This window comes from Zasmidium cellare (assembly GCF_010093935.1).
Source record: "Zasmidium cellare ATCC 36951 unplaced genomic scaffold M409scaffold_16, whole genome shotgun sequence".
Lineage (NCBI taxonomy): Eukaryota > Fungi > Ascomycota > Dothideomycetes > Mycosphaerellales > Mycosphaerellaceae > Zasmidium > Zasmidium cellare.
The window spans coordinates 494,723-512,774 of NW_022986960.1; the positions used below are offsets into that span (position 1 = coordinate 494,723).

Here is an 18,052-nt window from a genome sequence, read left to right on the forward strand (position 1 = left end):
CACAGGTGGTTGAATCAAGACGAAGATTCTCCACGACGACAATGTAGAGCATCGTGCGCAAAGCACGTAGCCTGATTGCTCGCGCAATGCCGTGTCTCGACTCCGCCATGAATTCTTCCGGTGCTAGTGGGACGTCTAATGATACCGCAGCATCAAGATACGAGGTGTACCTCAACCAGCCAACCAACCGCTCAATTCGCAGCGATACAACATCGCTTCATGCAGCGCCATGATACGACCCGCTATGTTCCAGTGGTGCAATTACTAGCTGGTAGTTGTATCATCGGAGGGAATACATATCACTGCGTGCGCTCCGAGTTCGTCTTCACTCATCACCGCCCAACTTCATTGAGATGGCTCGCAACTTCGCGAGAGTATGGCTTTTGGCGCTGGTCGGGCTGGTCTCTGGCTCCATTGGACCAGAATGGAGAGCAGTCAGTGCTGCAGATGGCAATCATATCGTCCGTGCCGCGATCGCTTTGCACCAACCGGGAGTTGAGAAGGCGAGAGATTTGTTGATGGAGACATCGAACCCAGCATCAGAGAAGTTTGGGCAACACCCTGACAGCTCAACGATAGTATGTCCCATTGACCTTGAAACTGATCATCCCATTTTGATCACTTGCTTTAGGATTCTTTGTTCGCTCCTACACAGCGATCCATAGACTCTGCTGTTGACTGGCTTTCTGATATTGGTATCAGCAACGTCCGACTTCGAAAGACGAGCGCCCTGTTGGAGTTCTCGGCGACAGTGGATCAGCTACAAGATTTGTTGGGTGCAAAATACTGGCTTTTCGAGCACTCTCACACCGGCGAGCACAGCATAGGGACAACTGATTACAGCATTCCCGACCACCTAAGAGACCACGTGCATTTTGTCACACCCACAACGGATCTGGCGCCAGTCCGCCGGGTGCCCAAGAAACGGCTCAAGCGCAATGCTCCGACGTACGGATCTGGTGCTGTCAATCTTACAGACTGCCACTATAGCTGGACACCGCAGTGCATTCGCCGTAGGTGATCCCCGACATGCTGCTGTCGTCTCGTGACTGATCATGATTTACAGAGCTATATGGCATTCCATTAGAGCACAAGACTGCGCCAAACAACACCCTCGGCATCTACGGCACCCAAGACGACTTCTCCCAGTCCGACCTTAACGCGTTCTGGACTCAATTCGCACCCTTCATCCACAACGGCACCGGTCCCACGATCAAGCGCATCAACAACAATGGCAAAGCGGGCGAAGAAACTATCGGAGAGATGGTCCTGGACATGACCATGGCATTCCCCATTGTCTATCCACAGACGGTCGATCTCTATTTCGTCGACGATACGGCCTCTGGCAACTACGTTGGGCTGGGAAACCACTTCCTCGACGCCATCGACGCTGCCTACTGCACCTACGACGGCGGAGACGACCCGACTCTCGACCCTCACTATCCCGATTACAACGACTTGTTCCCCGACGGAGGGGAATCCGAGGGTCTATACCAGGGCCAGCGGCAGTGTGGCCTCTACCAGCCCAACAACGTCATCTCGATATCCTACGGCACCGACGAGTGGAGCCTCGGTCAACATTATGTACAGCGCCAGTGTAACGAGTGGATGAAGCTCGCACTGCGCGGAGTCACGGTCCTCGTGGCGGCAGGAGATCGAGGCGTGTCGGGCACCACAAGTTGCATAGCCAGGAACGGCACAGGGGACAACGGCGCCTTCAGCCCACTGTTTCCTGCCGTCTGTCCATACGTGACGACAGTCGGAGCCACCCAAGTCGACTTCAACGGACAGCACTGGAACGAAGTCGCCGTCAACGACCCCAAGCACACCTTCTACAGCGGCGGTGAGCCCACCCACCACCCCATCCCTTCGTCCCCCAAACTAACCCTCCCAGGCGGCTTCAGCGCCTTCAACCCACAACCCCCCTACCAATCCCAAGCCATCACCCAATACCTCTCCACCCACAACCCCCACTACCCTAACGCAACCTACAACGCCGCCGGCCGCGCCATCCCGGACATCGCCCTGCTCGGTGCCAACGTCACCCTCATCGACCAAGGCGCCCTCACCGTCAGCGGCGGCACCAGCGCCGCAACCCCCCTCTTCGCCGCCATGATCACGCGCATCAACGATGAGCGTCTCCTGGCTGGGAAGAAACCTATTGGCTTTTTGAACCAGATTTTGTATTTACATCCGGAGGTTTTTACGGATGTGAGTTTTTCTTTCTATGCCCTTACCGACACACCGCTGACTCTCTCGCTCTGGTAGATCACCCAAGGCTCCAACCCAGGCTGTGGAACGGCTGGGTTCCAGGCGGCGAAGGGTTGGGATCCGGTTTCGGGGCTGGGGTCGCCCGTGTTTCCTAAGTTGAGGGACCTACTTGTTGGGTTGCCGTAGGGTTGTGGCTTCGCATACATACGTGCCTGGTTTGAGTCAATGACACTCACTCCATGTAGGAAACCACTCTTGGGCGCGAGAGAGGTGTATGACGACATAGATGTGATGAGTTCGTGAGGGATGGCGAGTCCTTTCCTGTCTTGAGAGTAGGACATCGTGGGAAAGGGTTGGCAGGCGCTTTGTTGCTGGACATGTTGAACATCAGTGACAAAGTCCGAAAGAGGAAAACGTTTTGACCAAACTCAAGCATGTGATGGGTTGGACGAAGAAGGAAATTGCAGTCAGGATATACTGTTACATGCCGTGCACTCTCATACGTCTCGTCTATCACATTAGCAAACCGCAATGCTACAAGCAAATCTTTTTTGGTTGGGGTATCTCGTCCTTTAAGCCTGTTCGAAGAACAGCTGCATGAAGAGACAGCAGCAGCAGCAAGAAAAGCAGACGAACCCTCCCTGTGATCCCATTTCCCTTAATTTTTGGGGCTGCTTGACCGAGCCTCCCCTTTGTAGTAAAACATGCATAAGTGTAGTCATGCTTTCGCCATTTCCATTCCTCAATCCCAAGCCGAAACCCATGAAGACGCAGTTGAATCGCAATTGAGCTGATCTGTGACACGCTCATTCTGGTAGAAGAAGTGATGGGGTGCATTCTGTCGTTTCATGAGGAATCACCCTCTGACGACTGACGCTGGTGCGGCCATTGGCTGCAAGCATTGCGGTGATGGTGGTGTGCGCTCCTGAGGAACAGGTCCCTTGCCACATCCCTAGGATGGCTTTGGGAGCTTCTCAGGGTCGGCACCACGACCGATGATCTCCTCGGTGATGAGCTTGTCACGGTCCAGCCACAGCAGCTTATACGCGTGACGGATGGTGCTGTCGCTGACGCGAGCCACGCTCTGGATCTCCTTGGCGTTCTTTGGCTGGCCCATGAGGTGACCAGCCATGTAGATACAGGCGGCGGCGGAAGACAATGGCGAGCGACCAGCAAGCGCACCTGTGGTGGTCATCTGAGTGGCCAGAATGATAGCCACATTGGTGGTATTCTGTTGCATGTCCAGCATGCTGCAGTAGCGGTTGCAGAGATCTTTCGGGTCGGCAGTGGTGCTGCCCTTGTACTCCTCGTTGAAGACCACCGCACCGCCTGCAACCATCGAAGTTCCACCGGTACCCTGCTTGTCCTTGTCACGGTGCATGTTGAACTGCTCGAGCATCTTGAAGATACGGCCAATCTCCTTCTTGCTGACCTTGGTCAACTCCATCACCTCACGGAACGACCGAGGAACTCCATTTCTGCGGCAGGCAAGGAAGACGCATCCTGCAATGAGCGCCTCTTGACTCTTGCCCTTGAAGATCTTGCTCTCGTCGGCGTCCTTGTAGAGGTATTTGGCGGTGTCGGAGACGCTGGTCGTGAGCTGCCAGCCATCGCAAAGTGCGCCAATCTGCTTGTAGGCTTGGAGGAGAGACTTGTTGCCCTTGTCTAGATTGGCTTTGTTCTGAGCGCGGTGGAGCTCCTTGCTGCGCATGCCACCATCACCAAAGGCAATGTTGGTGTTCAGCTGAGCACCGTTGAGCAGGGCGTTTGGACCATCACCAACACGCGACGGGTCGTCGTTGCCTTGGTCGTCGTTGGAGAAGGTACGCCATTCCGAAGAGGTATCGATGGAGCGCTGCTGCAGGACGAGGCCGCAGTTGGCGCAGATGAGATCGCCACTTGCGTGGTCTTCGAACAATTCAGGTGGATCCTCGCGACAGTCGCGACAGATGAGCTTCACGTTGAGATTCTCGCGCCACTCTTCTTCTTGTGGACGAATGGCTGGCTCAGGTACAGCACCCGGGGAGAGTACTTGAGCCATGATGGCGAGCGGCTTGCGCGGTGGAGGGACTGGCTTCTTGATAGCCAACTCAAACCGCTTGGTCGCGCGCTTCTTGATGCCTTTGGCGCTCTTTTGGAGCTTGTGGTTCTTGGCGTAGCAGCGGATGAAGAGTGGTGAATACGTGGTGGCGGTGTTGGGAGAGGGCGAGGAGAGTCGCAGCACGTGAAGCTGATCGCAGCTGAGGATCAGACGTGTCAGCGACTCAGTCAGAAGAAGGAAAGGATAGATGGATGGAAGTTTGCGTGGTGTGCTGTATATGCTGTGTCGCCTGCAAGTGAAGTTGCGTCTTCTTTGTCTGCTGGCAAACAGTGAAGGGGCTATGACTATTCACTCACCCTCACACTCTGAGAGTATGTGACAGCTGCGGCACCGGAATCAGGTGGTGGTCGCGTAGAGTCGACTCGCGTGAGTGCGGGCGTGTGGTATGGAGGGTAGTGATGCGGTGGTGCGGTGCGTGCGGCCGTGCTACCAGTGAAGGCGTCCTTGAGAGATGGCTGACGTCGGTCTCTCGCAGAAAGGTGGCCGTGTAGAGTCGCGCAAGTCGGTCGCTCGAGTTCAGTTGCCAGCAACCAAGTCGGAGAGCAGTTTGCAGGTGGGTTGGAGCGTCGACGGGCGGTATCTGCGACACGCGGTGCAAGAGGGAGGTGGGTGGAGGTTGGAGGGTGGTGGTGGAAGAATGGAAGTCTGAAGAGTCTGTGAAGCGGAGGCTGAGTCTGGAGCGGGCGTCACGGCTCTTGCCGCGGTGACTAATCCGCCAAGACATCTCCCTTGCGAGCAACCTGCCGCCAGACTTGAGCTTCACGAGTTGATGCGCCATTGAATCCGCCTTCACAACCGACATCATGCTTGGCCAGTCACTCAAAGCTTCGGTATGCTACATGATCACCTCTTTGATGAGCTGAACTGACATCGCCAGCGCCAATTGGTCGCCAGAACGGCCCTCAAGCAAAATGCCGTCACTCTCCGCCGAACCTTCATCACTCCCACCGCAGTGAGGCAGGGTGCGCCAGTCACAAGCAGATCACGATTCAAACCACATGCTCACACTTACTGTAGCCGACCTCGTCCAGGACATGTACCTTAAAGAGCTCAAGGCCTACAAGCCCCAACCGATCAAGGCCAACGATGCCGAGGGCCAAGTCCAGAAGTTCACCCTCCCCAAGCCACCACCATCTCCCGAAGAGGCCGACCTCCAGAACGATTTGGCCGCCTACGAGCAGCAAGCCCCAGAAGTCGAGGGCCAGTCTGGCGCCCCAGGTGCGAGCGAGCCAGTGCAGGATTGGTTTGACGAGAGCGCCTTGGAGGATGAGGAGCCAGCGCACCACTAGAGCATCAGTCAGGGCATTGGGCTGAAGAGCAGTGTGTAATATAAAGCAAGCGTCAATGCAATGCGAGTGTCGACAGCCTCAGCGGACAGCATCAAAGCATGAGGAGGGGATGTGGTCAAGACCTCGGGTCTGGGTAAGAGGGTGTTTCATATGTACAACGGGCATACAAAACATCACGACATTGCTGTCTTGCCATTTTCGCGATATTACAATCAGTGAGGACAGGACTGCGCCATCGCACGACAGCTTGACTTTGCCGCAAAAGTCACGTGATGGGATGCTTGAACGGTGAGCCTATGAACAAGCGCAGTATTCGCTGACCATCGCAGACTCAACGCGACGTTTGCAAAGCCTCGAACCAAATAACTGGCCCCATTCCCAGCGCCCTGGACGAGACCACCTACGCAAGATAACAAATTCTGGCGCAATGACGCTGCTCCTGTTCACTTTCCTTTCCTTTCCTGCACCCCTATATCTCCCGTTTTCTTTGCTTGTTGCTTTCCTTTCATCGGTAAGACTTAGCTCTCTCCTTCTATGCTCCCCCCCAAGAAGCCCGCACATCACCCTCTCTCACAAACCATGGACTCAGCACATCCCAACCCCAACAAATTCGCCCTCGAAACCACCTCCCTCCACCAAGCCCTCCGCTCCTGGCTCCGCGCACACCACATCAACCCAACCATCACCACCGCCACCCTCCACCACCCCGAACTAACCACCCGCGAACGCGCCCAAATCCTTGAAGAAAAGCGCAAAATCCTCGCACGCCAACGCGACGGCGACGAAATCCTCCTCCACCCCCCAGTCCCCAGGGACGAATGGCCGAAACGGGCGTACAATACTCGACCGCGGCGATCTTCGGCGACGGCGATGCCGATTCCTATTGTCAGGAGTCAGCAGAGGAGGGGTGGACGGGCGGCTAGTATGAGCGTTGTTGGGAATGAGGTGGTGGAGGGAGGGGGAGGGGATGGGGAGTGGTCGATCTGGGCGAAGACGTTGAGGAGGGATAGTAAAGCTTCCTCGAACGCTACTGCTGCTGCGATGCAATGGATGGGGAGGGATCGGAGTGTTTCTTGTCCGATTTACACGCCTGACGTGGTGGTTGAAGCTGCAGTCATGGAAGAAGAAGAAGACACATGCACTTCCCCTTACGATATGGATATGGACCTCGAAGCCGGCCCTCCCAGCAAGAAGGACTACGGCACCCTTCCCCTGCCTTCCTCCAGCGTCAATACGGCGAGGCGGGAGGCTGTGGAACGCGCGAGGAGGGAGGTTGTGGGGATGTATCTTGTGGGGGTTGTGGTTGTCGGGTTGGTGCTTGTTTTGGGGGTTGGGTGGGTGGTTGCTATGGCGTGGTGGGAGGAGGTTGCTGGGGAGGAGGGGGTGGAGATGTGAGGGTGGGGATGTTTTGATCTTTTTCATGATGTGAGAGGTATGATGAATGAAGAGTTATGAATTATGAATGAATGCAGTCGTCTTGGAAGAGTACAACGTACGATCATCTCCCGTACATATTCATTCCCCATTCCCAATCCTGCGTTCACAATACTTCACAATCTACACCCTCGCCGCCCTAAGATACCCCACGAACCCACCCACATACCCACTCAACCTCTCCACCCGCCTCCTCTCCCCCTCCAACGTCCGTCCAAAATTCTCCACCGCATCCCTCGTCCCCGCATCACTCCCCACCACATCCCCATGCACGCGCAAGAACACCGCCATCCACGCCTGCACGAGCTCGAAATCCCTCTTCTCATTCAAGCACCACGTCAGCGCGTCTACGAACCTCTCGTGTTCTTCGTCTTCGAGGTCGAGGGAGCGGATCTCGATGTCTGCGGTGGCTGGGGGCAGGGATTTGAGGTGCGTTATGATCGGGGTGTAGTCGTGGGATTGGGAGGAGGTTTCGAGGAGGGTGGAGAAGGGGGATTGGTGGGTGCGGGCTTGGTTGAGTTTTTGGACGCGGGTGCGTTCGTTGTCGAGTTCTGAGGCGGGATTTTCTGCTGTGATGGTCTTTTGTTGTTGTTGCGGGTCTTGGAGGGAGGGGAGGAAGAAGGGGGCTTTTTCGGGTTTCTTGGGTGGTTCGATGGGTTTGTTCCGCTGGCGGATAAGGTCCAGATGCAGGAGGTTTTGCCAGCGAGAGCGAGGGACGAGGGAGAGGGATACTAGATCAGAGCTGATTTGGTCGACGTCAGTATCAGGCAGATCGATTGCTCCGTCTTCAAGTTCGTCATCCGAGTCAGCATCTGCGGTCTCTGCGATGAGGTTGTGGCCACCTTCTCCAGAGGCTGTAGGTGCTTGTGATGTGGTCGAGTGGACAATCGATAGCAATTCCTTTTGGCCTAGGTGCCTTGTCGAGATATGTGTGAACAGGCTGCGGTTAGTCCAGATGTCGACGCCAACGCTGTCGGTTGTGGCAGTGGCTAGAAATTCGCCAGTCGGTGAGAAGGCCAACGTTGTACAGTCTGCCTTCAGCTTGAATGCGTCTACAAGATGTCCTGTCGGAAGATCCCAGAGGAAAACAAGTTGTCCGGCGCAAGCTGCCACCCAACGGCCATCGTCTGAGGAGGTGAAGTCAGAAATCCTCAGGCCACGAAGTTCCCGGACTGGCGTTCTTGATGGCCACAGTTCTCGAATGAGTTTCTGCGTCACGATGTCCACGACACGAATGCATCCGTCCGCGCAAGAGAATGCCGCGAGGTCGGAGCTTCGATGAAAACGCATCGCTGTTACACCTGTCGAGTGCGACCAGTCCAGTTGGTCTCTGAGCAGTCCGTTGCTGAAATTCCAGAACTTGACCCTGCCGTCGGCACCTGCGGAGACGACGGTTTTATTCAGGCTGTCGACGGCAAGGCCTACAATGGCAGCGGTGTGCTTGCCTTGGCCACGGTAGAACTTCTTCTTTCCGTCATCCTCTTCCACTAATCCATGTCGCTCAACGTCTAGCCTCAGCTGCTTCGCTTGCATTGGGGTGAGTCGAGCCGGGAACCGCTGTCGATGGATGCCGGATTGCATGTTGTACATGTCAATGCCGCCTTTTTCAGAACCGACGACACCAAATGTCCCACAGGGCGACATGGCTACAGCAGTCACGTTCGCGCCATCTCCAGTGTCAAAAGCCCATCTGCCAGCACGCTTGCGCCCCCAGAACCACGTGCGTGCCTTTTTATCATTCTCGTGCGCTGTCAAGACGCTCTCCCAACCAGTCATTGCACTGACTTCGGCACTCGTCTGTTTGCCCTTGCCAGCTGGCTGCCATATGGGGTGTTTGCCTGGTAGTGCTCCAATGCCACCATCGCGGTTCAGGCTGCAGGCGATGCTGGTGATTGGAGGGCATTTGAGTTCATCAAATGCATCGCGGTCACCCGACAGTAGGCCTTGCTTCTTCGCCTTCTTCTGCACAGCACCTTGGCTCAGCTCAGTGGATTGCCCGTCTCTGCGGAGGGACCAACCCCACAGACTTCTGTCATTGCTGCCAGACATGAGCCACTTGCCGTCGTCTTCTGAGCCGTCAGAAGCTGTAGGGAGGAAGAGCAGTTTATTGACGGGCGCTCCATGACCCGCTCTAGCGTGAAGAGGCCGAGGGATTGGGCTGAACGGCGTCTCGTCAACGATCCACGTCCTCAGGCTGTTGTCCAAGCCACTGCTCACGATGATCGCTTGTCCGGGAAGAAACTCCACTTTGCTGGTACCACCAGCTGCCTTTGGGGAAGGATGAGCATGAGCAGCTCTAAGCACTCCGGATTTCCGTCCACCATCGTTCAGGTCCCAAAGTGTGATGTCTCCCGTAGCTGTTGATGAAGTAATCATGACTCCTGCTTTCTTGCCGTCTTCGCCCGCACCCAGGCCGTCGGTCCGGAAAGAAATAGAAGTAACAGCAACACCCGCAGTATTGTTGAGATGCATAATGGTCTGATCGGCTCGAACATCGTGAATAAGTAGCGGTCCCTTCTCATAAGCGATAGCTACCAGGGATAGCGCCGGGGTGGGCTCGATGCAAGTGACTGAACCGTATGCTGTCGATGGAGGAAGAATAGTGTACACCAACTTCCCGCTTGAGACGTTCCAGATCTCAGCGCTGCCATCCTGTCTACCTACCAAGATCTTGTTCAAGAATGTTGGCAGGGTGGAGATGCAGTCGGCAAACGGAACTGGCGAGATGCCTCGAAGAGAGGTATAAAGCTCGAGATTTGTGCTCTTCCAGACCAGTAGCTGCGTGTCGCAAACGCCTACCACCCAGCAGCCAAATATGCAGAAAGCCTTCACATTCTCTTCACAGTCTGCTGGAAACTCCAACTCCGCCTCTTTCTTCCCTCTCTTGAAGAGCCAAACACCTCTCTCCGACGCTGTTTCATCTCCTCCCCACGCGGCGAAGATCTTGTCCTTCCATGCTGCTGTCGCGGTGATGTTCTCTGGAGTCTGAGGCCTGGTGATGAAGACCAGGTTCAGGCCTCGTCGCAGGTCGTACGTCTGAAGGCTTCGTCCGATGGAGGTGGTGATCTGGAATGTCGAGTTCCCCAAGGGCACACTCGTGAATGGGACTGCGGTTGGAGACACCAAGCCCACAGTTCGGTACGGCGCAAACAGTCGAGAAGTGCCAGGAGTGTGCTGTTGTTTGGCCAGACCGTTGCTCAGCTTCTGCCTCTTCGTAATGCGCCCATCTGCGCCGTCGACGTCCATTGCAAGTCGCGACTGATTGGCAGTCTATAAACTCCACGTTCTCGCTCAAACATTTTCTCTGAACCTCAGACAATTAAGCTTTACGCTAATGCACGCCAATCTGCGGCCGATCTGTCGTCATCACGTGCGGCGGGGCACATGCAGCTCGCATGAATTCAACCACGAACTCCAATGCCACCCGCGCATCCAAGTCATTCACTTACCGGCGAGTCGCAGCGTACACATAGATTCTGGGTGGGAATTCTGCAGCGTTTTCCGTCTTCCCCTTCTCATCCCTGCCTTCACTCCAGCCCAGCATGTCCGCCTAGCAATTTCTGCCCGCCCGAGTCCTCGGCTACTGCTACTAATTTTTCTTGGTAATTGCTTCCCTCCTCTCTCGACGGGGCCGGGTTATGCGCCATGGCAACAACATCTATGGATCCTATTTCGCGCACCACCTCGCAAGAATCCGTCCGCTCCCACTCCTCTGGCCACATCCTCTCTGCCGCATCGTCAGGATCCTCGAATCGCAAAGGCCGATATGCTGAGATCGATGCCACCGTGGGAGAGACGGACCGAGCCAGTATCTCTATGCCGCCGCCGTCGACTAAGACTAGCACTCGCTACCAGAATATCTCCCGTCGCCCCTCCAGGATTTCTGAGGCCCAGCTCTTGACTCCTCCTCACCTGGCGCACTACGAAACCCAGACGGCCATGGCAGACTCGGATGAAGCTACTTCTACCCTCGACGGCGCAGGGAGGGCTGCGCCTGGCAACACACCTGCTTCCGACATTCCTAGTGGCATACGAAGATCAGAGCCAGACCTCGACTCGCATCGAATGTCTTTCTCTTCCCTCTACGGCAGCGGGAGGAGTGCGTTGGCGAGTGGCCCAAGTAGCGTTGGCGGTGGCTCTGATCAGGATGGTTTGGGTCTCTTGGACTCACAGGTCATTGTCGATACTGACGACCAAGTAGCTAGGCCTGACGCTGGCGATCGAGCCACTACCGCTACGCAAAACCTATCCGTCACCACACAAAGCCAGAATGGCGCCCTTTCGCCATCTCTCAATGCGTCATTGCGAGAACCGATTCACAACAACCATGCCGCTTCGAACGGCGCCGCCTCGCCAACACCTTCGCCCTCGTCACAGGCTACATCCCAATCAAGACCGAATCGACAAATCCGTGGCCGAACGCCTGGCAATTCGCGTCGAGTCTCCACGAGCAACCCAAATAGCGTATCGCATTCTGCAGAACGATCGACCTTCAGTTCGAATCCAAACAAGATTGGCACTATTGGGATATGTGCGCTGGATGCCAAAGCCCGAAGCAAGCCGTCTAGAAATATCTTGAATCGGCTGGTTGGTAAAGAGAACGAGTTTGATGTCATTATATTCGGCGACAAGGTCATTCTGGACGAAGATGTGGAGAACTGGCCAGTCTGCGACTTCCTCATCAGCTTCTTCAGTGATGGATTCCCGCTTGAGAAGGCCATTGCCTATGCGAAGCTGCGTCGACCGTTCTGTGTGAACGATTTACCCATGCAGACTGTTCTCTGGGATCGCCGTATGTGCTTGATGATTCTTGACAAGCTGGGCGTACCTACTCCTCCGCGCGTGGAAGTCAACCGCGATGGAGGTCCTGTCGCATTGAGTGTAGACATAGCAGCCCGGATGAAACAACTTACAGGTGTCGAGCTGATTGGATCAGACGATGGTCGAGGCGGTGGGCTTCCTGCACCCAACGATGTACATATGGAAGACGACAACGATACATTGGTCGTCGATGGCAAGAAGCTGCGCAAACCATTTGTAGAGAAGCCGACCAGTGGCGAAGACCACAACATCAACATATACTACCCCAAGTCTCAGGGAGGCGGTGGCCGAAGACTGTTCAGAAAGGTCAACAACAAGTCAAGCGAAAAGGACGAGAATCTGGTCATCCCCAGGAGTATCACCCAGACCGAGGACTCATATATTTATGAGCAGTTCTTAAAGGTCGAGAACGCAGAAGATGTCAAGGCATACACTGTTGGTCCGGACTTTTGTCACGCGGAGACTCGCAAGTCGCCTGTTGTCGATGGCGTGGTGAAGCGCAACCCCAATGGAAAGGAGATTCGTTACGTGACGAAGTTGTCCAAGGAGGAGCAGATCATGGCAGCCAAGATCGCCGGTGGCTTCGGGCAACGAGTGTGTGGGTTTGATCTCCTGCGAGTACAAGATCCCAATGGCTCTGCGCAAAGCTATGTTATTGATGTCAACGGATGGAGCTTCGTCAAAGACAACAACGAGTACTACGACAAAGCCGCCAAGATTCTTAAGGAGATGTTCATCCGCGAAAAGGGCCGCTGGGACGGACGAGCTACTCCGAGCGAGGTCGATGAAATGGAACATCGAGGAATGTTTGCGCCAACTTCAGTGCCCGAAGACAAGACGAGCGTCTTCAGAAAGCAGACTTTCAGCAAAGACAAGGACAGCATGAGCTCACATCGGAGCACACTTAAGAGCGTCTTTCGCAGTAGGAGCATATCCCAGCTACGCGACAGCGTCAACACCGCTGCGTCACGCATTGGATACCCACACTCAGCTAAGAGCCCGAGTGGAAAGTCCAGCCCGGTTGCGTCGCCGCCTCATCACACTCTAGAGCGTACGCCTTCCTTCCACAACCGGACCCAAAGTGTCCCCGTCGCAAAAGATGAAATCCTACCTCCACCAGCAGTTCCGCCGCATGTCGATCAGATAAAGGCAGAGAATGTACGACCTGCCTCTACGGACCTCGAATCGCTGAACCACTCGGAGGCACCATCTTCTGTACCAGCGCCAGCATCCAAAAGTCAATGGAAGCTCAAGGGAATGGTGGCTGTCATTCGACATGCCGATCGAACGCCAAAGCAGAAGTTCAAATTCACTTTCCACACGAAGCCCTTCATCGATTTGTTGAAAGGCCATAAAGAGGAAGTTCTGCTTGTTGGTGAAGCTGCTCTAAATGGTGTTCAACAAGCTGTGCGTCAAGCAATGGCAGAGGGTGAGGAAGACATGAACAAGTTGCGATCTTTGCAAAATGCATTGGCGAAGAAGGGTGCGTGGCCCGGCACGAAGGTGCAGATCAAACCCATGTTCAAGAAGCCGAAAGATGATGGCAAAGCTGAGAAAAGTAAGGACGGTAAGGACGAAGAGGTCAAGGAGAAGGAGAAGAAGCAATCTAGCGTCCCCATGGCGCCCGAGCATCAAGACGTTGAAGACTTGAAGAATCAACTAGATGGAACACCCAAGGCCAGCCCTAGACCATTCGCAGGGGACGAGCAGACTGGACCTGATGCAGCTCGAGCACAACACAGGAGCGACTCGATAGGCGACATCACCATGTCCCGTGCCACCGCAGCGGATCAAAATCTCGCCATTGAGAAGTTACAGCTTGTCATGAAGTGGGGAGGAGAGCCGACGCACTCGGCCAGATATCAGGCGACTGATCTCGGCGAAAACATGCGAAACGATCTGATGCTCATGAATCGCCATGTCCTCGACAATGTGTCAATCTTCACATCTTCCGAACGCCGCGTTACAACCAGTGCTCAGATATTTGCTGCCGCCTTTCTGGACGAGAAAGAACTTGACGACGACGAGATACACGTCAGAAAGGACCTGCTGGACGATTCAAACGCCGCAAAGGATGAAATGGACAGAGTCAAAAAAAAGCTCAAAGGGCTACTACGCCAAGGTCATTCACCGCCTAAGCAGTTTGCGTGGCCTACTGACGGTACCCCTGAGCCTTATCTGGTGGTGCGAAGGGTCGCTGAATTGATGAAATTCCATCGCCGTGTCATGCGACATAACTTTGCGAAGCTTCAAAACTCAGATGCTGTCAGTTCTTTGGAGCGCTTACAGAAGATTCCAGGGCCTACGAGTTTGTCAAGTGATCCCAGCCCTGTTGGTGGTAACACGCCTAGCGGAACTTCGACAGAAAGCCAAGCCTCTGCAATCCAGCCCAGATGGTGCACAGGCGAAGACGCAGAATTGTTCAAGGAGCGATGGGAGAAGCTGTTCAATGAGTTTACGGATGCGGAAAAGGTCGACCCCAGCAAGTTGAGTGAACTGTACGACACGATGAAGTTCGATGCTCTGCACAATCGCCAATTCCTGGAGTGGGTGTTCACTCCAAGTACGGCCCTTCTCGCCGAGGAAAATGAATTGGGCAAGGCACCGGGGCTCCGCCGCACAGAGAGCATGAACGCGAGAGAAGAGTTCCGAGAGACTCATGACGGGCAAATTCCAGCCAAAGGACCGAACGGAACACCAGCAGCGCCATCGAGTGGCGCTACTGGCGATATGGATACATTGCATCTCCCTCCTCCCAGACGAACTGACACCATGAGCAGTGCAGCATCTGGAAACGAGGGCAAAGACAAGGAATCGAAGGAGCGACAGACACTCTCGCAGCGGCTGGGACTCAGACGTAAGTCGGCTGATCTCATGAGCGTCGCAAGAAACGCAGTCGCTTCGGCGGATGATCCATCATCATCGTACTTCAATCTCTACAAAGGCTCCGTCCCCGCCATGCAATCAAAAGTCAAAAACGACGTCCGTCTGGAAAAGTTGAACGAACTCTACAGCCTCAGCAAAATCCTCTTCGACTTCATCGGGCCGCAAGAATACGGCATCACGGACGCGGAAAAGCTCGAAATCGGCCTCCTGACCTCCCTTCCCCTCCTCAAAGAAATCGTCAAAGACCTCGAAGAAGTCCAAGCCTCCGACGACGCCAAATCCTTCATCTACTTCACCAAGGAATCCCACATCTACACCCTGCTGAACTGCATCCTGGAAGGCGGCGTGCCCACCAAAATCGCCCGCAACGCCATCCCCGAACTCGACTACCTCTCCCAAATCTGCTTCGAACTGTACGAATCCGAAAACGCCGAGGCCGACATCGACCCTGCGAACCCAGAGTCCAACTTCAACTACTCCATCCGCATCACCATCTCCCCCGGGTGCCACACATTCGACCCGCTCGACGTCCAGCTCGACAGCAAGCACTGCATCGGGTGTGCGCCGCGCCGCAGCCTGACGCCGCATGGGGATTGGAAGGAGATTCTGGAGACGTTAAGGGCCAAGTTTCATACGGTCAGGTTGCCTAAGAGTTTCACAGCGGTGAATTTGAGTGAGCGGCACCCGGGGGAGTTTGTGCAGCAGGGGGATTTGGGGGCTGATGGGGAGAAGGAGGAGGAGGTTGTGGAGAGGGTGAGGAAGGAGAGTGAGGGGCATAGTCAGATTGCGCCGGTGCATTGATTGTGGTTGTGGGGAGATGTGAAGGTGGGATGGAATAGGAGGAGGAGTTGTGTGTATATAGATGCATTGGGTGGTTTTGAGCGTTGCTTGTTTTTTTCGTGACGATGAGGTGATGGTAATGTCGAATGAGCACTGCATTGCATGGCATGGTGGGTTTTCTGATAGCCGGTCGATCGTTTGTTGGCCAAGGTGCATGTACAAACATGAGAAGACTCTGCGCGATTGCACGCACGTACATATATATCCACTCTGGAGAAAGAGAATTCTTTCAAACGTTGCTGTCTGTTTTGAGGATGGCTTCATGTTTCGATGCATTGTTTCGGAAGTTGTATTCTTCGGCCTTCTGGTGGATGGAAGGGAATTATTTGATTTGAATGGATGGTTGCGAGCAAGGCAGGGACGGATATACTGTCACTTGGTCATTTGTCGATTGTCTGTTTACAAGTTTGGGCGTCGAAGTGTGATAGATAGGTGGGTGATATCGGTCTTCTTGGGGTGTCTGCGGAATGGAACGGCTGCTTCTTAAGTCTGTCATGTAGAGAAAACGGTCCATCAACGGGATCATCACATGCTGTCACATATTTCGCAAATGTGTCATGAAGCGGAGAGGTCTTCGTGAGGTGATGGCGGAGTGGAATGTCTACTTCCAAGTCTGTCTTGTAGAAAAAAACGATTCATCAACGGGATCATCACATGCCGTTACATATTTCGCAGATGTATCATGAGGCGCAGAAGTCAATTGGCCATTGCTACCTCCTATTGTTTCGGCTACTTGACTACCACTGTGCACATCAACAGTAAGAGCTATCCTCCCCTCCCATAGGCTCCTCGGCCACCGCCCTTCACGCTGCTAGACTTGGATCCGGGGTTTGGAGTCCAAGGGTTGCATCCCTGTCGCACATCACAGCCTCCTCGTCCGGGTTGTTCTGTGAAAAAGGCGGATCCTAGGAGGTGAGGAGTCCAGACTTGAACTTTCCCGGAAAGAGGTCCGGTGTCACGGCTTCGTGTGCAGGCATCTTCGTGGATTGGGGCTTTGGATTCTTGTAGTGGTGTGGCGCGTTCCACAAGTAATCTCTCAGGGACGTCTTGTGTAGAGACACATTGCGCGTCTTTCGCTGTTCGACTGATCAAGCTTTGGGTTTGAGGGCCAAGGAAAGGGTTTGACAGGTGGAGTCAAGAGTGTCACTCTAACGGACGTGCACCTCCCAATACGGTCATCCTCCCGCTTCGAGCATCCGAGACCGCTCAATCTCCACCTGGAGGCCTTGCACAGTCATGGGGACAGGACACTTGCCGAACTTGCGCTGCTGTTCCAGAGCGAAGCCTTCCAAGCTGCGAAGTGCGACAACCAGAAAGCCGAGTTCCTCCCGATCCAGATCGAAAACTTCCCACCACTCGACCTCGGGCATTTTCACCCCGACCTCTTTCGCGGCGAGGTAGATTGCTGCGGTGGCGATGGCTGAAGGTTGGTGGGTGAGGTAGAGGAGTTGAGGACTCAGCAAGGCACTATTGAGGTGGGCGAAAGCTGTCTTTGCCACCATCGAGCCAGCAGGAGATTGGAAAGCATCAATCGTCTGCAAATAGTTGATACACAACGTATGTGGCAGCGCGACATGCGTTTGGAAACCAACCACGCGGAGAATGTGCGCTTCGATGTCGTAAAGCCGGTTTCTGGCGATTTCATACTCGCCATCGGACAGGTGCCATGATGAGTCCAGCTTTCCTTCGATCGAGGCGGAAGAGATTTGGCCGGGTTGCAGGCTTGAGAGATACTCAAATGACGTGAGAACCTGTCTCGGACTTATTGGGTAGGGCGACGGTTTGGCTGTGAGGTACAACGCCGCAGCCGCAACATCCTGCGTCACTGAGGGTTAGGCGTGGAGTATGAGGTGGTGGAGTTTGAGACATACCTTTGAGTCGTGCTCGAGAAGGCTGCCTCCATCGGGTCCCGTCCAGAAGCGCTTGAGGATGACGATCGCTTGCGCTATTACTTCCTGTGGCAAGCGCAGTAAGATGCCAGCCGCCTGAACGAGTCGGGCGGTTTCGAACCGAACGGAGTCCTCGACGTCCTTGGGCACTCCGTCGAGCTGGCTAGCAGAGGTCTCTAATTGAAGAGATGTGGCCAGTGGGTTCAACAGGTGAGAGGCTTCTGAGATTGGCGCCATGGCGTCTTTAGTCCAAGGCTCAAAATCAACGTCGAGTGGCCGGATAAAATAGGTCTTGGTCGGTAGCGAGGTGGGTTAATGCCTCAGACTGCTACCGATATAGGTAGGCGACGTGTATACGAGGGCTGCCAATACTCAATAGGCGTCTAGGTAGCCTACGCGCGCGGTGAGGAGGACTCAGACCTGTCCTAAATCGGCACCGGGGCGCTCGATTGCCGTGCTCGAGCGCCAGGAACGGGGGGCGTTGATCGCTGCTAGGCCCAACCGACGCGCATGCGTCTCACGTGCAGCCACCGTCGAAGGCTGCAACAGGCAGATCTGTGGCCCGAGTGGGTGTTGAGAAA

The 18,052-nt window shown here is 54.8% G+C and overlaps 7 protein-coding genes across 7 annotated transcripts; 4 read left to right on the top strand and 3 right to left on the bottom strand.

Moving 5' to 3' along the window:
* Positions 1 to 353: 353 nt before the first annotated feature.
* Positions 354 to 2,397, top strand: M409DRAFT_66238 (uncharacterized protein; the record flags this gene model as incomplete). Its single annotated transcript, XM_033816851.1, has 5 exons — positions 354 to 578; positions 632 to 1,013; positions 1,067 to 1,843; positions 1,895 to 2,211; positions 2,269 to 2,397. The coding sequence occupies 5 exons, from the start codon at positions 354 to 356 to the stop codon at positions 2,395 to 2,397; spliced, it is 1,830 nt and encodes a 609-aa protein (XP_033668103.1).
* A 766-nt stretch (positions 2,398 to 3,163) lies between these two features.
* Positions 3,164 to 4,252, bottom strand: M409DRAFT_66239 (uncharacterized protein; the record flags this gene model as incomplete). The annotated part of the gene is made up of 1 exon (XM_033816852.1): positions 3,164 to 4,252. The coding sequence occupies one exon, from the start codon at positions 4,250 to 4,252 to the stop codon at positions 3,164 to 3,166; it is 1,089 nt and encodes a 362-aa protein (XP_033668104.1).
* An 863-nt stretch (positions 4,253 to 5,115) lies between these two features.
* Positions 5,116 to 5,601, top strand: M409DRAFT_66240 (uncharacterized protein; the record flags this gene model as incomplete). The annotated part of the gene is made up of 3 exons (XM_033816853.1): positions 5,116 to 5,142; positions 5,190 to 5,274; positions 5,330 to 5,601. The coding sequence occupies 3 exons, from the start codon at positions 5,116 to 5,118 to the stop codon at positions 5,599 to 5,601; spliced, it is 384 nt and encodes a 127-aa protein (XP_033668105.1).
* Positions 5,602 to 6,180: 579 nt separating this feature from the next.
* On the top strand, positions 6,181 to 6,996 carry M409DRAFT_54404 (uncharacterized protein; the record flags this gene model as incomplete). The annotated part of the gene is made up of 1 exon (XM_033812697.1): positions 6,181 to 6,996. One exon carries the CDS (start codon positions 6,181 to 6,183, stop codon positions 6,994 to 6,996), a length of 816 nt encoding a protein of 271 aa, XP_033668106.1.
* A 162-nt stretch (positions 6,997 to 7,158) lies between these two features.
* On the bottom strand, positions 7,159 to 10,281 carry M409DRAFT_54405 (uncharacterized protein; the record flags this gene model as incomplete). Its single annotated transcript, XM_033812698.1, has 1 exon — positions 7,159 to 10,281. One exon carries the CDS (start codon positions 10,279 to 10,281, stop codon positions 7,159 to 7,161), a length of 3,123 nt encoding a protein of 1,040 aa, XP_033668107.1.
* Positions 10,282 to 10,680: 399 nt separating this feature from the next.
* M409DRAFT_54406 (uncharacterized protein) lies at positions 10,681 to 15,543 on the top strand (the record flags this gene model as incomplete). Its single annotated transcript, XM_033812699.1, has 1 exon — positions 10,681 to 15,543. One exon carries the CDS (start codon positions 10,681 to 10,683, stop codon positions 15,541 to 15,543), a length of 4,863 nt encoding a protein of 1,620 aa, XP_033668108.1.
* A 1,214-nt stretch (positions 15,544 to 16,757) lies between these two features.
* On the bottom strand, positions 16,758 to 17,708 carry M409DRAFT_22649 (uncharacterized protein; the record flags this gene model as incomplete). Its single annotated transcript, XM_033806431.1, has 2 exons — positions 16,758 to 17,399; positions 17,454 to 17,708. 2 exons carry the CDS (start codon positions 17,706 to 17,708, stop codon positions 16,758 to 16,760), a joined length of 897 nt encoding a protein of 298 aa, XP_033668109.1.
* Positions 17,709 to 18,052: the final 344 nt, after the last annotated feature.